We start from the raw sequence: 20,886 nt of genomic DNA on the forward strand, positions 1-20,886 counted from the left end.
TTTAGTGCATTTTAACAGAATTGCAACAGAATTGCATTGCCTGGCAACAGTTTGGGTCCATGTTTACTTCCTGTCAGCTGATGTCATTAACATACACTGCAATCAAGGCCTATGGAAAGGAGGCCGGGTCACAGGCCGACATGGGTCTTGGGGTATGTGTAGCTGAAGCTGCGGTCGTGCGTCGCGATTGGATCAATTTCGGCGAGTGCAGACCAGATTTTACTGCGCATGTGTTATACCCCCAAAGATATGACGCGTTAATGACGCGTGACCCAGCCTCCTTTCCATAGGCCTTGACTGCAACCAGGAATTAACTGGGACACATTTAGAATGTTTACGTTTAAAACCATGTAATGGTCTAAATATTGTATATTTGTGACATCACAAATGGACAGAAATCCCAACGGCTTGTTTCAAACGCACAATTTCTGAATACGGGCTGTGTGTATTTCTCCGTTTATTGAGCGTTTTGATAGTTTAACCGTATTAATTTAGCACTTAAACCTGCTTTATATTGTAAAAGACATAAAAATCTTACTTTTTACAATATGGGACCTTTAAGATTGTGCACAGGCTAATACTTGTAAGTTCTTTGCAAATGTTTATAATAGATGCACTTTTTGTAAATGTGAAGGGGAAACTATTGAACATGTGTTTGTTTGATTGTTTTCATACTATACTTCTTTTTGGTTAAATTTACAGAAGAACTTCTCAAAACATTTTGAAAAGGATATCATACTAACAAAGATTGAGATATTACTCACTTTAAACAATCCCAGTTTTTTGGCAGATTAAATTTACATAATTAATTTGATTAATATCTTAGCAAAATATTATAACCATAAAATGTGATGTGGCTTAAAAGAATACCCTCCTTTAATACTTTTAAAGATACTGAATTTAAAACATATGAGTACGATTGAAAATTTAAAACTCAAAAATTCTAAATTGGTAAAAACTATCTACTAACAGACCCCAATTGCTTTTTTCTTTCTTTTTTTCATCAATTCCTTTCATTACAATTTATTTGTTGTGTAATTTCTTTATTTTTATACTGTGAAATATATTTGCTGAATTTCTGAACATCTGAACATGTTTATGTAACTACTGTATTGAACTTTCAAAATAAATTCTGGAAAAAAACCTAGTGGCAAATATAAAAAAAACAACATTTCAACACTTGGCCCCAGTGGTGTTTAACCTTGCAGAGAATTTTGGTTTTATTTATATTTGTTTTGAAACATGGCATTTCTGCCTCCACCTCCAAACAATGCAGTTGAATCAATGAATTTTCTCAATGCTCGGAGCAACCCAAATTAATCAAAATCCTTTCACTCCCGTTATGGGGTGGAGACAGTCACAGTAAGAAAAGCACAGATGTAAATGTAATCAAGTGAATGGTGGCTGACTTGCATTTTGTTACTTCAATTTCAAGCAATCCGTTGTGTAGAATTATAATTATCTAACACAAGTGTTGTATAATGTAAAGACCTACAGTGGAGACCTTTTCATTCCAATTAAAACACTGTATTGTCCTCATATACAGTATATAACAGTGTTATGGAATTATTGCACATTTACAACACAAAGGGAAACAGGCACTAAAAGGGTATTGAAATCAAAGTGACATTATGTCTTAATGAATTGTTAAACGACCCCAGCCTAAATGTGTATGTTCAGTTTCTCATAATAATTAAAGGAACAGTGTGTAACATTTCGGAGGATCTATTAGCAGAAATGGAGTATAATATTCATAACTATGTTTTCATAAGTGTATAATCACCAGCAGTTGTGGAAGAAGTACTCAGAACCTTTACTTAAGTTAAAGTAGTAAAACCACTGTGTGAAAATACTCTGTTACAAGTAAAAGTCCTGCATTCAAAATCTTACTTGAGTTAGAGTACAAAAGTATCAGCATCAAATAAACTTAAAGTACAAAAAGTTAAAGTACTCATAATGCAGAATGGCCCATGTCATAATAATATATATTATATTATTGGATTATAATTATTGCTAAATTACTGTATACATCATATTAATATTGCAGCTGGTTAAATCTTAATCTTAAATTTTAAATCTAAAACTGTCAGATAAATGTAACGCAGTAAAAAGTACAATATTTCCCTATGCGATGTAGTGGAGTACAACTACAAAGGAGCAGAAAATGGAAATACTCAAGTACAAGTACCTCAGAATTGTACTTGAGTACAGTATTTGAGTAAATGTACTTAGTTACTGATCACTGATCACCTGAAACTAAGAATTGTTGTGTTTTCGTTAGCTTAGAATGAGTCCTTCATATCTACACAGGAAGTGGGTCCTCTTCACAGAGTCCGAGCTGAAGACTGCAAAACCGTGGTAAGTAGTGTTATTATGGTAAGGATGGCCTCTGACCGAGGCGAACAGCGTTACCACGGTTTTGCACTCGGCGGTTCACGTTACCACAGTCTTAGAAAGGGACGTGTGAGCTGAGGGGTACTCAGTTGGTTGCAATCTGCAACCACACCACTAGATGTCGCCAAATCCTACACACTGTTCCTTTAATTATACAAATATATAATGGAAAACTGCCCATTTCTGTAGGACACTAACTGTATTTTTAACTTAATGAACTCTAGTTTTTCCAATGTCTTCTAAGTGTCTCTTAATTCTTTCTTGGTCTTCCCCTACGCTTCCCTGAGCTTTTACCCCTTTTCTGGCTGCTGTACCTCTTTTTCTTTCTTTCTTCTGGGTCAAAATCAGAGTCACTGTCAGAATTTTTTGCCTTTCCTCTTGATCTGCTTGTGCTCCTCTGTGGACTCAATGGACATGTCTCGTCCGGTAGGTCGCTTTCGGTCAGCTCGTCCTCACTTTCTTCGTCACTGCAGCGTGTTCTCTTTAACTCTTTCAGCATCTTAACTTTGGCAGTCTTGGTGTTTGAATGCTGGCCTTGCATTTCACCTTCCAGATCCACGTTGTCTGCTGCATTTCTTTTCGGCCTTCCTCTGGGTCTACCTGAGCTCCTCTTTTTATATTTTGGCATAACTTTACTCTCCTTCTGCACCTCCTCTTCTTTATCATGTTCTTCCTCTACGTTGTCAAGCCCAGAGTCTGGGCCTCTCTTGTTCCCATTCTCCTGAGCATCACCAGTGTCACTTACAGTTTTATTTATTTTATCCTTCTTCTGTTCACGTCCAGAGCTCGATGAGTGGTAACGCTGGACGTGACTCTTCAAGCTCACGTTGTGATTGAAGCTTTGTTCACATTGCTGACACTTAAAAGGCCTCTCCCCTGTGTGCAGACGCATGTGGGATTTCAGGTGGCTTGGCTGGCTGAAGCCACGTTGGCACTCTGAACACTTAAACGGCCTCACTCCTGTGTGCACAGCTAAGTGTCTCTGGAGATGACCGGTTTGGGTAAATTCAATCTCACATATGTGACATTTTAATTGTTGAGGGCCTCTGTGATCCTCCAGGTGGATTCTGCGTAGCTTATTTGTGGGAAATGACTCCGGACAGTCGGGACATTTATAGGGTTTCCCTTGAATTACGTGAATCTGCTCATGAGTGACTTTGTCCACCTTTGTTTTGAATTTAAGGTAACAGAATTTGCATCGATACTCGTGGTTTTCATTGTGGATTCTGCTGTGAGAATTCAGAGCGTGCTCACTAACACATCTTTTTCCACAAATATTGCAACAGTAGGGTTTAATTTTGTGCTCACATGTGTGAGCCCTCCGCTTATTAAAAAACTTTCCACACTCTGTGCAGAGCCGACTGTATTTGAGGGGCAGTGGAGGACAGTCACCATCTTCTTCCTCTTCATTGTCGGTTTCCTCCTCAGATTCATCATATTCTGTATCCATGTCACCTTCATCCGATGATTCCTCCGTTTCACTCTCCTCAATAGCGGCCATCTCCGACACGCCTGGGATAGAGCTGCGGTTGTCATCTGCTGACAACGTCTGTCAAAAGGTAGAATGACAAGAATGGATATGAGTAATGTGAAAGTCTGGCCAGGATGGATATTACAGCCAAACAAACAAAGAGGTGATTAATCAATTAACAATTTAGTCAAATTAACAACAAAAAGTCCAAAACCCAAAGATATTCAGTTTACGTGAGGGATAATGCCCGTTGTGGTGTCCATTATCAGGAATCAATGAACAACGGGGAGGCCAGTAATTCCTGATTATGGACAGATATAATCCTGTGTACAGACAGTGGTGTTCAGAGGACGAGGCACTGAAATGAAATGTTGAAGTCAAGCATTGTTGTTATTAATGTTAGCTTGTTAATGTGTTGCAATACATTGTAAATGGAGGCCTTGGATGCATCCCTGTTGCTATGGTTACTCATTTTAGATACAGCTAGAGCATTAAATTAGAACAGTGAACAGGACAGTTTCACTGGATCTATGTAGTAGGTGTCCTTTATCAGGAATTAATGGGACACCCTGCAGCCAATCAGAATTGAGTATTCACCCAGACCGTGGTATAAAATCAAATATGACAAGAAGAAGCAGCAAAACCTCCCATTTGAGAAGCTGGGAGCTGAGAAATTGTAGCATTCTTTCACTGCTTGATAATGACTTTAACAATTATACTGTCGGATTATCAAAATAGTTGCTTTTGACTTTTTTTTGACATTCGACTAATCGATTAATCGACCGACCATTTGAGCTCTACCTATTTATGTTACAAGAGCCCGAACAAAAAAAGAATAAACAGCACAAAATTGCAAAACAATAAAAAAGAAATTCAAAATATATAATCATGAAATTGTCAAAATATTTGACAGTGTGTATTGTGTATGGTTTCAGTTTAAAAACGTTCTTGGATGCACAGTTCTATTAAAAAGGAGAGTTGACTCTTAAAGGACCAATATGTAATATATTTACTGTGATAAATCATAAAATGACCATGATATGTCATCAGAGATTAAGGAAACATGCCGAGTTGAAACACCGGCTTCTCCGGCAACAACGCTACAACCAGTATGTTCTCCTTTGAAATTTTCCACTTCTGTTTTTGTTTTGGCCGGTGTGATCCCGTCCATTGCCCATTTCAACACGGTGTTGCCACATGTGAAACAAACTGGCACACTAACACGGCCTTCTGCAGCCATGGAAGCAAGCAAACAAACTGGATCAACAGAGATAACGTTAACAATAGATCCTACCCGACCTGAAAAGCCTCGCCACATCTCTCTGTGGTCCGTGTGCAGCTGACTTATCAAGGCAACGAGTATATGAGACACACAGCCGGTGAAGTTAGTGAACGCTAGCTGTCAGTACTACATATTGCTCCTTTAAGATAGCATTGTGTCTGGATATGTTGTAGGATGTCTGACTACTTAAGTCCTACCTGTTTGGTCTCTGGAGTTACTCTCACTTCTATTATTTCTGTCAGGTGTTGATCTTCAGTTGTCGGGACACTGGCGTTGACTTGACTTTTCCTCTGGTTTCTGTACTCACACTGAAGGCACTGTTGGTTCGCGATGATGAGCAACCCACATGTGACCTTCTTCATCTTTACTTTAGAGCCACATGACCGGCACTTGTGACTGAACAACTGTTGGAGGCGTTTTTCATTCACAACGTACTTCCCATTCACCTGTAGAGGTGCCGCTCTGAAAATTTGTTAAACAAAAAAACAGTGAGATGCAGCTTTAGACAGCTAACGTGGTACAACTGTTAAGAAATATTAACTTACTTTTTCCTGATCAGATCAATGTTCACAATTGTTTGCAGCACCTGACCACAGTCAGACACGAAAGCATCTGAAGCATCACTTGGCGCTGGGCTTTCTGGGGCAGCTGCAAATTCAATTTAACATTCATTATTCACATGAAAAGAATACATTTGAGTAAATTATGGGGCCATTATTGGAGCAGAACTATTTGCAAATGAGTGTGGAGAGTTGTGTAACTGTATGTCAATCCGTGTGTGCTTAATCAGATTTGTAAATGAAAAAAAATAAAAAATCTGTATTCAGATTTGCAAGTGTATTGAGATTTGTAAATTTGTGACAAATTTGTAAATATGTACAGAGATCTGTGAATGCGTAAACAAATGTGTAAATGTGTAGACAAATGTGTAAATGTGTACATAGATCTGTGAATTCGTAAACAGATCTATAAATGCATAAACAAATCTGTTAATGGGTAGAAAAATCTATAAATGTGTAAACAAATCTGTAAATGTGTACATAGATCTGTGAATGTGTAAACAGAGCTGTAAATGCGTAAACAAATCTGTAACTACATACTATATAATATAATACTGTAAATGCGTAGACAAATCTGTAAATCTGTAAAAAGTCACGTGTAAAAAGACAGTCAGTTGAGATGCCGGCCTGAGTTGTAACTGATGATTTGTCTGTATTTCCAGCTCTTGGAGCAAAATACGTTTCAGCCATTAATATCTATGTATGTACGCATTTACAGATTTGTTTACACATTTACAAATCTCAATACACTTGCAAATCTGAATACAGATTTAGAGATTTTTTTTACACATTTACAAATCTGATGATGCAAACACAGATTCTGAATACACATTTGCAGATTTCTGTACACATTTACAAATCTCAGTACGCATTTAGAGATTCTTTTACACATTTACAAATCTGATTAAGCACACACAGATTGCGATAAAGTTACACAACTCTCTACATACATTTGCAAATAGTTCTGCAACAGCAACGGCCCCATAGTGAATACCCACTCTATTTTTATCACACATAAAATGTCAAGTTTCTCACCTGTTGAAGTTAGTCCTGATTCTTCAGAATAGGAAGACGGACTATCACATGTTCTAAGTTGATCACACTGAGAAGCAACTTCTGTGGTTTCTTCAGGCTCCTACACAAAGTAACAAAAGTAAAGGCTTGTAGTTGTAGCATAGACTGTCTATGTGTTGTAGTGACAAAAGTTACATACAATACACCAAAAGTTGTGTTTGGTTGACGTTTCCATTGAAAGCCCCTGACAGTACTACATGATTTATTTTATATGAAAATAAATTAAAGTTTACTGTCCATATTAATAATGAATGGCTCAATATGCCTGTAAATGTTATTATCACAATGCTCATTATACATTATCAACAGTACTATAGGGCTACGTGAATAAAGGCCCATCTGACACCTGTCAGTACAAACAACATTTCAACTGGGGCAATGAAAATATGCAGATGTGAATCACTTTCATATACCGTAGGCCTACTCTACGTACATGTTGCATATAGCACTCCTGTTATGGATCTTAATATGTGTTTCTGTTGGGGATTAATCAGTTATTAGTAATAAAGACATGTGGGAATACCCATACCTACAGTATAGATAGATAGATAGATAAATAGATATTTAGATAGATAGATACATAGAAAGATAGATAGATAGTAACTTTATTGATCCCGAGGGAAATTCAAGTTTCCAGCATCACAGTTCCATAGTGCAAAACATGTTAGTAAAATGGCAGTAAAAAAGTTAGTAGTACAAAGTACAAAAAAATATACCAGAAATAAAAATACAAGGAGATGAAGAAAACTGTTAAATCTGAATATAGTGCAGGGTAACAACTGTGATACACGACTATTAAAAATGTGAATATAGTGCAAAAAGTGATATAGTGCTGTATAATAAAATATAGGAGATATACAGTAGAGACCAGACCAGTATATACACTTTACACACTTTGAAACTGGGAGGGGGAATCAAATCAAAACTCTTGAAAACTTGTAATGTTGATTAAATTGTCACACTGATATAACCCTGGTTTGGTAGTATGTAATTACTGATAATAAATTATTATTATTATTATTATTGTTATTATCATTATTATTATTATTATTATTATTATTATTATTATTATTAATAATAATAATTTATATATAATAATAATATATTATTTATATAAACATTTAAAAGTAGGCAAGAGTCACAGTACAGTACATTTAACAGTGTTAAATGGGGTTTATTTATTTATTATTATGAATTTATTATTATTATTATTATTATCATTAATAATAATAATAATAATAGTAATAGTAATAGTAATAATAATAATAATAATAATAATAATAAAGAAATAAATAATAAAATAAATAACACTGTTAAATGTACTGTACTGTGACCCTGACCTACTTTTAAATGATTATATTTGAATTATGTATTTATTTAATAAGAAATGAATGTGCAATTTACTATAAAACCTTTGGCAATAAAAACAGTGTGTTACACAGAGTGAGAGTTAACTCCGTCCACTCGGGCTGTTGAGTGTATGAAAACAAACAAACCCTAAAGAAGCTATGGTGTCAACATTAGTCTGTGGTTGATCTGCTGTGTAAGCAGGAAAGAGTAACTTGTGTATTGAGTACTAAAGAGCAGTAACTATAAGATGTCATTAAGCAGAATCAACACATCTATTCTGGCCTCACCTGACCCGGTTCCGGTTCGTCTGGTTCTGTCTTGACACACACTGAAGGGACAGCCCCGGACCTGAGCTGGACCGGGCCGGTCGGAGTCAGGTTAACGAAGCAGTCCTCGGTGAAGTGATGTCTACAGACGGTGATATCAGTCCAGGAGGATTCTCTGAGTCGCTGCTCGTTGACTTCCAGGAGGAACTGAACCCACTCCAGCCTCCTCTCCGGGTCCTCCGGTAACCTGAACCGCTGAGCACCGAGACGACCCGAGTAACACCCGACCACGGAGCACATCCTGGAGTTAAAGGATGTCCTCCAGGTTGAGACAGTTTGATGTTTATAAACGAGCTGGAAGAAGATGAAGCTTCTGGGTCGACTGATAGTTTAGCTAGTAGCTGTGGTGGTGGTGGTGGTGGTGACAGGGTGGGCGGGGTTTAATGGCGGGGTTCGCGTGGTTTGTTACACGGCGTATCCCGGCTTTAGATCCAATATGAAATATAAGATGTCAAAGCACCTCATATTCTGGCTTCACCTACTGCTATGTGCAATATTAGCTGCAAAATACAGCTCTGAAAAAAATTAAGAGGCCACTTCAAAATTATCAGTTTCTCTGGTTTTACTATTTATTGGTATGTGTTTGAGTAAAATTAAAATTTTTGATTTATTCTATGATTGATCTGTGATTGTAAATCAAGGTTATTCCACCAAATATTGATTTCTGAACTCTTCCTAAGTTAAAACATTAGTATTGTGTTGTTTAAAAATGAATATGAACTTGTTTTCTTTGCATTATTTGAGATCTGAAAACACTGCATCTTTTTTGTTATATTGACCAGATGTCATTTTCTGCAAATAAATGCTCTAAATGACAATATTTTTATTTGAAATTAGGGAGAAATGTTGTCAGTAGTTTATAGAATAAAACTAAAATTTAAATTTTACTCCAACACATACCAATAAATAGTAAAACCAGAGAAACTGATAATTTTGAAGTGGTCTCTTAATTTTTTTCAGAGCTGCATGTTGACTGTTGCCATACAATAAGAGGTGCTACAAACTCCGAACATGTTTCTGATTAACTAACGTTACATCTGTAAAAGAATGTATATTTAAAATGTATTTGGTATATTGAGATTGTGATTATTTTGTTATTATTTCTTGTGAAATGTAAATATTCATTAATATGTAATTTCGCTTTGGCAATAATGTAACTTGAACATTCATGCCAGTAAAGCTTATTTGAATTTGAATTTGAAATTATCCTTTGTGGTTATTATTACTTACATTAACACTTCTTACATTTTGTACACAAAGGTTGCCGAGGAGGTCTAGGAACGCAATTTCAATTAAAGATTAAATACTTTTACTTGAGACAACCTCAAAACTTGTCAGGTGACATAAATAATAATAATAATAACACAAATAATAATAATAATAATAATAAATTCGACTTATATAGAGCTTTTCTGGAACTAAAAAATGCTTAACAATATAAACGGTGGTTACAGAAAAGCTCTATATAAGTCGAATTTATTATTATCATTATCATTATTATTATTATTATAATGCTCTGAGCAACACAAATGAATCAAATTCCTTTCACTCCCCATTATATTTGTGTGGAGACAGAAATATTGGATATACGTGCTGCATAATACTATCTGCATTGCCTGTTTCTGTGTTGCCAGTTGTTGTCTGTGATAAAGCACTATTCAAAATCCCCTCAAACTTTTTAAGTGTCATTTGAATGTCGAACACAGAAGCAATAGGCCTTCTTCACAAAATAATTTATATCTTGACGTCACAGTAGGAAAAGCACAGATGTAAATGCAATACAATTAATGATCCATCTAGTCAATCCATTTAGTTACCACAATTAGTTTTACAGAATTTTGATAATCTGCCATTTATAACACAAGTATCAGAATAATATAAAGACCGAAAGTAGACATTTTCTTTCCAATTAAAACACTGTATTGTCTTCAAATAAAGCATATAACAGGAATTATTGAACATTTACAACACAAAGGAAAACAGGCACTTAACATCAACACAGTTTAAAGGGGAACAACGGACAATTTCAAAACATTGATATTATTCTGGCGTTTATATAACATCATGGAAATAAAATACTCCAACTTGCTCATGTACGCGCATATTGCGAGGGCACGCTTGGAAACCACAAGGTGGCAGCGTCATCAAGGTAAACAGTAACGGCCTGTCAGTGGCAATATGATATGACAGTTTCCCCGTCTTCTAAGTGTTTCTTGTCAACATAAAATAGATTCAGAAAGTGACAGCTTGTTTATTTATATTGCAAATGTTGTTGAAATTCAACACTCCACTCATATTGCCACTGACAGGCCGTTACTGTTTACCGTGACAACGCTGCCACCTTGTGGTTTCCTGGCGCACCTTCACAATATGCGCCTACGTGAGCAAGCTGCAGTATTTTTGCCATCATGTCATAAGGCCTCCAAAATATAATTTTAAAAAAAATGTCCATTATTCCCCTTTGATCTAATGTATTCAGTTTGATTCCATAGTATATACAACAGTGAACAGCACTCAAACGCATCTTGAATTCAAAGTGACATCATGTCTTAATGAAGTTTGAAGTGAGCATGTTTAGTTTCTCTTCAAATGTTCAAATATGTCATGGAAAACAGTCCACTTCTGTAGGACACTCTAAATTGTTTTTCTTTTTAATAAATGCTCACTTTTTTTTCTTCAATGTTCAGTGTCTTGATCGACTTGATTCTTTCTTGGTCTTCCCCTACGCTTCCCTGAGCTTTTACCCCTGTTCTGGCTGCTGTACCTCCTTTTTTTTCTTTCTTCTGGGTCAAAATCAGAGTCACTGTCAGAATTGTTTGCCTTTCTTCTTGCTCTGCTTGTGCTCGATGTCACTTTCTCACTATTCTCCTCTTCCTCCTCCTCAGTCAGGTCGAAGGACATGTCACTTTCCACGTGCTCGTCCTCGCTTTCTTCATCACTGCAGCGTGTTCTCTTTAACATCTGCACCTTAAGTTTTGCAGTCTTAGTGTTTGAACGCCGGCGTCGTGTTTCCCCTTCGTCGTCTGCTGAATTTCTCTTTGGCCTTCCTATGGGTCTACCTGTGCTTCTCTTTTTACATGTTGGCATATCTTTCATCTCCTTCTGCACCTTCTCTTCTTTATCATGCTCTTCCTCTACATTGTCGAGCCCAGAGTCTGGGCCTCTCTTGTTCCCATTCTCCTGAGCATCACCGGCGTCACTTACAGTTTTGTTTATTTTACCCTTCTTCCGTTCACGTCCAGAGCTCGATGAGTGGTAACGCTGGACGTGACTCTTCAAGCTCACGTTGTGATTGAAGCTTTTGTCACATCGCTGACACTTAAACGGCCTCTCCCCTGTGTGCATACGCATGTGGGATTTCAGGTGGCTTGGCTGGCTGAAGCCACGCTGGCACACTGCACACTTATACGGCTTCACTCCTGTGTGCACGGCCATGTGTCTCCGAATAGAAGTGGTATAGGTAAAGTCAATCCCACAGATGGGACATTTCAACGGTCCACCGCCTCTGTGATCCTTCAGGTGGATTCTGCGTTGCTTATTTGTGGCAAATGTCTCTGAGCAGTCGGGACATTTATAGGGTTTCCCTTGAGCTAGGTGGATCTGCTGGTGAGTCATTTTGTCCACTTTTGTTTTGAATGTAACTCCACAGTATTTGCACGGATACTCGTAGTTTTCATCGTGGATTCTGCTGTGAGTATTCAGAGAGATCTCACTGACGCATCTCTTACCGCAAATATTGCAAGAATAGGGTTTAATTTTGTGCTCGCATGTGTGAGGCCTCCGATTGTTGAAAAACGTTCCACACTCTGTGCAGAGCTGACTGTGTTTAGGATTAAGTAGAAGATCATCATCATTTTCTTCTTCTTCTTCTTCTTCATCTTCATCGTCGGTTTCCTCCTCAGATTCATCAAGAAGCTCGTCCGCCAGTAAAACCTCCCCCGCTGGATTCCAATCCTCGTCCGAATCCGTGTCACCTTCATTATTTGATTCCTCCGTTTCATCCACGGGATCGCTCTCGTCATCACTAACAGCAACCATCTCAGGCATGCCTGTGACAGAGCTGTCATCTGTTGACGCCGTCTGTCAAAGATATAATGACAAGAATGGATATGAGTAATGTGAAAAGTCTGGACAGGATGAATATTACAGCAAAACAAACAAAGAGGTGATTAATAAAGTCATTATTTAGTCTGTGTGAAATGTCAACAAATAGTATAAAATATTAATCATAACCGCCCAGAGTCCAAGGGGATGTCTTATAATGTCTTATTTTGTCCGACCAAAAGTCCAAAGACATTTAGTTTACAATCATATATGACAACAATAAGCAGCAAAACCTCCCATTTGAGAAGCTTTCTTGGATGCACAACTCTTAAGATAGCATCGTGTCTGGATATGTTGTAGTATGTCTGACTATTAAAGTCCTACCTGTTGGGTCTCTGGAGTTACTTCTACTTCTACTACTTCTGTCAGGTGTTGATCTTCATCTGTTGGGACACTGGCTTTGCGTTGGCTTTTCCACTGGTTTCTGTAGTCACACTGAAGGCACTGTTGGTTCAAGACGAGGAGCACCCCACAGGTGACCTTCTCCGTCTTTACTTTAGAGCCACATTTCGGGCACTTGTGGCTGAACAACTGGAGGAGACGTTTTTCGTTCACGACGTACTTGCCTTTCATCTGCAGAAGTGCAGCTCTGAAATATGAGGAAAAAATGCTTTAAGAAAGTGAACCTGGTGTGATCAAAGTACAACTGTTAAGACAGATCAACTTACTTTTTCCTGATCATATCAATGTTCTCAACTTTTTGAAGCATCTGACCATAATCTGACATGAAACCATCTGAGCCGTCACTTGGCGCTGGGCTTTCTTGGGCAGCTGCAAATTCAATTGAACGTTTATTATTCACATGAAAAGAAGACATTTGAGTGACTATACAGTCTATTTTTAATCACACATGAAATGTCAAGCTTCTCACCTGTTGAAGTTAGTCCTGATTCTCCAGAATAGGAAGATGGACTACCACACGATTTAAATTCGTCATATTGAAAAGTAATTTCTGTGGTTTCTTCATATTCCTACACAAAGTAACAAAAAGTAAAAACTTGTGGTTGCAGCATCGTAACAAGACGTATATACAATACACCTGACAGTACTACATGATTTATTCTATATGAAAATAAATTAAAGTTTACTGTCCATATTAATGGTGAAGGTCTCAATATGCCTGCATCTACATGCTGCATATAGCACTCCTGTTATGACTCTTAATATGTGTTTCTGATGGGATAAATCAGTTATTTGTAATGAAGAAAAGTGTGAATACCTGCAGTATAAACACCTAGCATATATGTTTATGGGGGTAATAAAATCAAAACTCTTGAAAAATAACTTGTAATGTTAATTAATGTTGTTTAAATTGCCACGCTGATATAACCCTGGTTTATTAGTGTCATTACTTTAATAAATATTAAACACCATTTAAAGGGACTGTTTGTAACTTCTTACACGTATAAATCACCCGGGTCGGTGTCCCATGCTCGCTCGCGTGTGGCTACGCTGTTCAGACTCAGACTCCAACACAAACTACACGGAAGCACCAAAACCGTAAAGTTATATCTAGTGAAGCCCGTCTTGCAAAACAGTGTTGGCCGCGGTCGGAGGACGCGGGGGAGACCATAGCTTTGGTCTTCAGGGCCGGAGCCTCTGCTGTACTCTGCTCCTCTGCCTGCCTGCCTTCATTCACACACTGCGCTCGTTCTCGCTCAGCTCGCTCCACCTTTACATGTGCATGCGCGCACACTCCACACTGCAGAAGAGTTAGTTTAGCTCTGAGAATATCTAGTGAATGTACAGTGGACGTTTGTGCAGAAATAAATGCTGCAACTCCTCCAGACCAACAGAGGTTTTCCGTGTCTTGTGAAGTGACGGGGCTCCGCAGCGAGAAACGTTATCGTCTCCGACCGGATGCCGGTGTCTCCCTCGGCCGCGGTCGGGAGGCTGAAGCAGGAAAAACCAAAACTAGGATCAGCAGTGATTCACGGAGAGACCTTCGTCTGGTCAGCTAACATTACTGCCAAGCAGCTGAAATATAGAGTGATATTGTGGTTTTAGCTGACGTGTGTCGCCTCACTGTTTTGAGCGATGCTCGTTCATGTCTATGTAGAGCGAGCACAAGCGCGAGCAACAGTACGCTGACTTTCGTTGACTTAACAGCCACAGGTGTCGCTGTTAACAAACATTTCTGATTCTTACAAACAGTCCCTTTAACTTCTAGCAAATTGTCTACCTAAAATATAACATTTGCTTTACTTGACACTCATATTCGTACTATGGCCTACATTTAAATGATTCATTTGAATTGTGTATTTATTTAGTGAGCTATTAATGGCCCTTTAAAACACATTTGTCAATAAAAACAGTGTAGTGAGAGTTAACTCCGTCCACTCAGCCTGATGAGTGTACCAAAACAAACAAACCTGAAAGAAGACATGGTGTCAACATCAGGTCAGGAATGAGTAACTTGTGTATTGAGTACTAAAGAGCAGTAACTATAAGATGTCATTAAGCAGAATCACTACATCTGTTCTGGCCTCACCTGACCCGGTTCGTCTGGTTCTGTCTTGACACACACTGAAGGGACAGCACCGGACCTGAGCTGGACCGGGCCGGTCGGAGTCAGGTTAACGAAGCAGTCCTCGGTGAAGTGATGTCTACAGACGGTGATATCAGTCCAGGAGGATTCTCTGAGTCGCTGCTCGTTGACTTCCAGGAGGAACTGAACCCACTCCAGCCTCCTCTCCGGGTCCTCCGGTAGCCTGAACCGCTGAGCACCGAGACGACCCGAGTAACACCCGACCACGGAGCACATCCTGGAGTTAAAGGATGTCCTCCAGGTTGAGACAGTTTGATGTTTACGGGGACAGGAGGACGGAGCTCGGTGTGGACTCCTGTGATCAGAAGCTAACAAACGGCTAGCCGCCTCTGCTCAGTGTTGGCGGTTAACTGAGTGGGCGGGGTTTAACGGCGGGGTTCGCGTAGTTTGTCACCAGGCGTATCCCGGCTTGTCTTGCTTGAGGGAGTTACCGTTCATTTTACCATGCTTTCTTTAATGAGCTCGTGCTCATTAATTGAGGTACAAAAAAAACATAATGTCATAATGCCAGAGGTTGTGTTTATGTTATATACATCATATTATAATAGTCTTTTTTGTTGTTAATATTGGATATGATGGTGCTATACTGTTGAGATTCATTAAGGAAGTGCAGGAAAGTTGGCTTGGTTCATTGTGATATCGATAGAAAATTAGAAAATAATAATAATAATAATTAAAGCAGTCAAATTAATCTTTAACTCTGTTTATTGTGTGTTTTTGGCAAATTAATTACACTCAAAATACAAGTGTAAGGAGGTGGACAGAGAGAGAGCGAGTCTGTTACCATAACTTCAAAAGCATGGTTTAAGAGGTGCTGGATTATTTACACAATATTATCATATATGTATTATTAACATGATATCAATACCAGTATATAGCGACACTCCTAATCCCATAATAGACACGTCAGGTAACATGATTCAAAAGTATTTGGAAATCAAAGCAACAGCTTCTCTTAACGGTAAAAGGCAATTTCATTTGACCTGCACCCTGGCCTTTAGGTGTATATGCATTTCCTGTCATATTATGTCATTTTCTAGGAAAAAACAGTCCAGTTCTGTATAAAAATCCACTTTATGTGGCTCCTTTCTCTTCACATTGTTAAAAACCAAATTAATTCTTTAGCTCCGTTCATTTTAAAGGTCTTATTGATAACATTTTAATGTAGGCAAATAATAATAATAAAAAAAAGAATACATCCACAGACCCTTTAGAAAGGTGCCGAATAAAAGTAGCGCTTTTCCTAAAAAAAATAATATGATTGTGACCTAATCATTTAAAAAATCTCGACGGGTCCAAAATTAATGTTTTGTTTATCTCTGTGGAAGATATCCAACATTTGGATCCCACTTCTAACAAGACTTGTGAGACAATAATACAACAATGTTGGTATCACGTGTCTGACTCTCGAACAAAAAATCTGCAGGTTGTGTATCCACTTGTTGTGAAGTGAATACATCTAGTGGCTGAATGTTATCAACAGCACCTTTAAGACTCTTCTTTAACATTTGTCCTTGGTGTTCCCCTACGCTTCCCTGAGCTGTACCTCTTTTTTTTTCTTTCTGCTGGGTCAAAATCCGAATCACTATCACAATGTTTTGGTCTTCCCCTCGATCTCGCTGTGTTCTTCATCGCCTTCTTGCAGCTCTCCTCTTCCTCTTCTGCTGAATCAAAGGATGTGTAAGTGTCACTCGGCTCATCCTCGCTTTCCTCATCGCTGCGTTTTGTTCTCTTTGACTGTTGTTTTACAGTCTCGGTGTTTGAACACTGGCCTTCCACTGAGTTGCCTGGTTCATAGCTCTTCGGCCTTCCTTTGGGTCTACCTGTGCTTCTCTTTTTACATTTTGGCATATCTTTCCTTTCCTCCTGCACCTCCTCTTCTTTATCATGTTCTTCCTCTACATTGTCAAGCCCTGAAACTGAACCTCTCTTGTTCCCATTCTCCTGAACATCAAGGGTGTCACTTTCATTTTCTTTCTTCTCTTCACGTCCGGAGCTCGATGAGTGGTAACGCTGGACGTGACTCTTCAAGCTCACGTTGTGATTGAATCGTTCGTCACAAAGCTGACACTTAAAAGGCCTCTCCCCTGTGTGCAGACGCATGTGTGATTTCAGGTGGCTTCCCTGGCTGAAGCCACGCTGGCACACTGAACACTTAAACGGCCTCGCTCCTGTGTGCACAGATAAGTGTCTCTGGAGACAAAGTGGCCAGAGGAATTCAACCCCGCAGATGTGACATTTTAACTGTTGAGGGCCTCTGTGATCGTCCAGGTGGATTTTGCGTTGCTGATTTGTGGCAAATGTCTCCGAACAGTCGGGACATTTAAAGGGTTTCTTTTGAGTTAGGTGGATCTGCTGGTGAGTCATTTTGTCCGCCTTTCTTTTGAACTTAACTTCACAGTATTTGCACCGAAACTCATAGTTTTCATCGTGGATTCGGCTGTGAGTTCTCAGAGCGTTCTCACTGACGCATCTCTTACCGCAAATATTGCAAGAATAGGGTTTAATTTTGTGCTCGCATGTGTGAGGCCACTGGTTATTGAAAAACTTTCCACACTCTGTGCAGAGCTGACCGTGTCGGCGGGCAAGTGGAGGATCGTCGTTACCATCTTCATCTTTGCTTTCGGTATTGGGTATCTTTTTAAGCATTCTAGCGTGAAAAGAACCCTTCTTTGGCTTCCAGTCCTCATCTGAATCCATGACCCCCTGATCACTCAATTCATCCATGGGATCATCCATCTCCTCATCAATAACAGCAACAATCTCAGGGACCCCCGTGAACCCAGTTGGCACTGCCTGTGAAACAATGATAAGAAAGAGTCAAATTAAACACTTTTAAGTCTGTACGGCAGCCTGTTATAAATATTACAGCTAAAAAAATATGGCATAGATAATACTGAACAGTGTTGTGTGTGTGTGTATGTGTGTGTGTGTATGGTTTTCTTATAGACATTTTCTGCGATGCACGATTCTGACTGTTAAAGTCCTACCTGTTGGGTCTCTGTTTTTACTTCTGTCAGGTGTTGATCTCCATCTCCTGGGACACTGGCGTTGATTTGGCTTTTCCACTGGTTTCTGTAGTCACACTGAGGGCACTGTTGGTTCAAGATGATGAGCACCCCATAGGTGACCTTCTCCATCTTCACTTTAGACCCACATGACGGGCACTTGTGGCTGAACAACTGGAACAGGCATTTTTCGTTCACGACGTACTTCCCTTTCATGTGCAGAAGTCCAGCTCTGAAAATTAATGTAAATGAAATATTAAAACACCAACGTGGTGTAAAACGTAGCCAAAGTAAGCAGAAAGTTAAGAAAACTTACTTTTCTCTGATCAAATCAAAATTTATATTTTTTGGTTGCATCTGGCCGGGTACAGATATAAAAGCATCTAAAGGGACTGGGCTTCCTTGGGCAGCTGCAAAATTAAGTTTAAAGTGTCAGAAAATTTCACTTCACTTTACTTAATTTTTTATTTTATAATTAAACATTTTTTACCCATTGAAGTCTGATCAACTTCTGTTGTTTCCTCAGGCTCCTACACAAAGTAACAAAAGTAAAAGCTTGTAGTTGTAACCAAAAGCAACAAACAATACATTAAAAACTGAGTTTGGTAGGGCTGCAACTAAAAATGATTTTCATTGTTGATTAATCTGACGGTTAATGGATTAGTTGTTTGGTCTATAAAATGCCAGGAAAATAGGGAAATATCAATCAGTTGTTCCCAAAGCCCCAGATGACGTCCTCAAATGTCTTGTTTTGTCCACAACTCAAAGATATTCAGTTTACTGTCATAGAGGAGTAAAGAAACCAGAAAATATTCACATTTAAGAAGCTGGAATCAGAGAAGTTTGACCTTTTTTATAAAATGACTCAAACAGATTCATTAAAGGGACTGTTTGTAACTTCTTATCCGTATAAATCAATCCGGTTCGGTGTCCCATGCGAGCTCACGTGTGGCTACGCTGTTCAGACAAGACTCCAACACAAACTACACGTAAGCACCAAAACCGCTATAGTTATATCTAGTGAAGCCCGTCTGTTAAACAGTGTTGGCCGCGGTCGGAAGACGCGGGGGAGACCGTAGCTTTGGTCTCCAGGGCCGGAGTCTCTGCTGTACTCTGCTCCTCTGCCTGCTTGCCTTCACTCACACACCGCGTTCGTTCTCGCTCAGCTCGCTCCACCTCACGTTTATGCGCGCACACTACACACTGCAGAAGAGTTAGTAGCTCTGAGAATATCTAGTGAATGTACAGTGGACGTTTGTGCAGAAATAAATGCTGCAGCTCCTCCAGACCAACAGGAGGTTTCCCAAAACTCCGGTGTCCCCCCTGTTTCCATCCGGCCGCGGCCGGGAGGCTGAGGCAGGAAAAGCCAAAACTAGGATCAGCAGTGATTCATGGAGAGACCTTCGTCTGGTCAGCTAACATTACTGCCAAGCAGCTGAAATATAGAGTGATATTGTGGTTTTAGCTGACGTGTGTCGCCTCACTGTTTTGAGCGATGCTTGCTCATGTCTATGTAGAGCGAGCACAAGCGCGAGCACAAGCGCGAACCCGACGCTGACCTTCGTTGACTTAACGGCCACAGGTGTCGCTGTTAACAAGCATTTCTGATTCTTACAAACAGTCCCTTTAACCTGACCTGTTTATTTTATAATTATTAATCACTTATTTTCATTTATGTATGTAGTTTTGTTAGTAACCAGATGTTGATGATGTAAATACATCAAATGTTGTTTTCAGTGTGAAAACAAAACAAACAACCTCAGATCAGAGGTACTATTACAGGTGGTGATGATGATGATAGTGATGATGTTTAGTTGAGCCTATGAGCAGACTCACCACATGTGTTGGTCTCTCCAGATGTGTCTCTGACTGGAGACACAGTGATGGGACAGCACTGGGGTTTAACCTGCTCTGGACCTTCACAGTCACACCTGAAGAACATATCATCTTCTCAAAGCAGTCCTCTTTGAAGTGCTCGCTACATATTGTAATGTCAGTCCAGGACGCCTCTTTGAACCGCTGCTTGTTGACTGCAGCCAGGAACTGAACCCACTCCAGTCTCCTCTCAGGATCCTCCGGTAACCTGAACCGGTCCGCACCGAGACGACCCGAAACACACCCGACCACGGAGCACATCCTGGAGCTGAATGATGTCCTTACAGCTCTGAACGAGGTCGTTAATGTGCGTAAAAGAGTACAACACAGACGAGCTTAACTTCCAGCCTTAACGACAGCGCGAGGGTAACTTAGCTAGCTGTTGTTGCTACGGTAGTGGTCACGTGGTGGCGACAGAATGGGCGGGGTTTAACCGGAGAGGTACGCTCGTTTTGTTGTTGGGCGTACACCGGCTAGTGGTGCTTGAGTCATAATAAAGTTTTACTGGGATGAAGCAGGTATATTATAAGTAATTAATTGGTATTCTGGATTGATAACACATTTATATTTTGATAAGGATAATTATATCAGTAGTTAATTTATATTTCTGTATGACACAGATTAAAGGTAATAATTATAGTTAGAATGATTATAAATAATTATAATTATAAATAATAATAATTATAGGAATTTAGGAAAATTTCATTAGAGTATATGTATGGCTCAATAAGGGAGCTGGTTAATAATTAATAATTGATTTATGGAAATGTATGGAATTTTAAATAAGTTTATACTTCTTCTCACTCCTTTTCGAATATGTAAATCAAGGCATCAAGTGTTTGACAATTTATTTTTCTTATGCTTTTCATTGTATGTAAATACTACTTGTTTCTG

The 20,886-nt window shown here is 39.1% G+C and overlaps 3 protein-coding genes across 3 annotated transcripts; all 3 read right to left on the reverse strand.

Annotated features, from left to right (window-relative positions):
* Window positions 1-1,190: 1,190 nt before the first annotated feature.
* Window positions 1,191-8,802, reverse strand: LOC141777205 (uncharacterized). The gene is made up of 5 exons (XM_074651257.1): window positions 8,419-8,802; window positions 6,743-6,842; window positions 5,693-5,795; window positions 5,345-5,609; window positions 1,191-3,943 (listed from the first exon to the last, which is right to left on the reverse strand). Exons 1-5 carry the CDS (start codon window positions 8,695-8,697, stop codon window positions 2,645-2,647), a joined length of 2,046 nt encoding a protein of 681 aa, XP_074507358.1. The 5' UTR covers window positions 8,698-8,802; the 3' UTR covers window positions 1,191-2,644.
* Window positions 8,803-10,175: 1,373 nt separating this feature from the next.
* Window positions 10,176-15,536, reverse strand: LOC141777207 (uncharacterized). The gene is made up of 6 exons (XM_074651259.1): window positions 15,058-15,536; window positions 13,706-13,734; window positions 13,433-13,532; window positions 13,230-13,332; window positions 12,886-13,150; window positions 10,176-12,537 (listed from the first exon to the last, which is right to left on the reverse strand). The coding sequence occupies exons 1-6, from the start codon at window positions 15,323-15,325 to the stop codon at window positions 11,134-11,136; spliced, it is 2,169 nt and encodes a 722-aa protein (XP_074507360.1). The 5' UTR covers window positions 15,326-15,536; the 3' UTR covers window positions 10,176-11,133.
* Window positions 15,537-15,796: 260 nt separating this feature from the next.
* Window positions 15,797-20,431, reverse strand: LOC141777206 (uncharacterized). The gene is made up of 5 exons (XM_074651258.1): window positions 19,954-20,431; window positions 18,608-18,647; window positions 18,434-18,527; window positions 18,100-18,349; window positions 15,797-17,905 (listed from the first exon to the last, which is right to left on the reverse strand). Exons 1-5 carry the CDS (start codon window positions 20,251-20,253, stop codon window positions 16,598-16,600), a joined length of 1,992 nt encoding a protein of 663 aa, XP_074507359.1. The 5' UTR covers window positions 20,254-20,431; the 3' UTR covers window positions 15,797-16,597.
* Window positions 20,432-20,886: the final 455 nt, after the last annotated feature.

Source organism: Sebastes fasciatus, chromosome 11 (assembly GCF_043250625.1).
Source record: "Sebastes fasciatus isolate fSebFas1 chromosome 11, fSebFas1.pri, whole genome shotgun sequence".
Lineage (NCBI taxonomy): Eukaryota > Metazoa > Chordata > Actinopteri > Perciformes > Sebastidae > Sebastes > Sebastes fasciatus.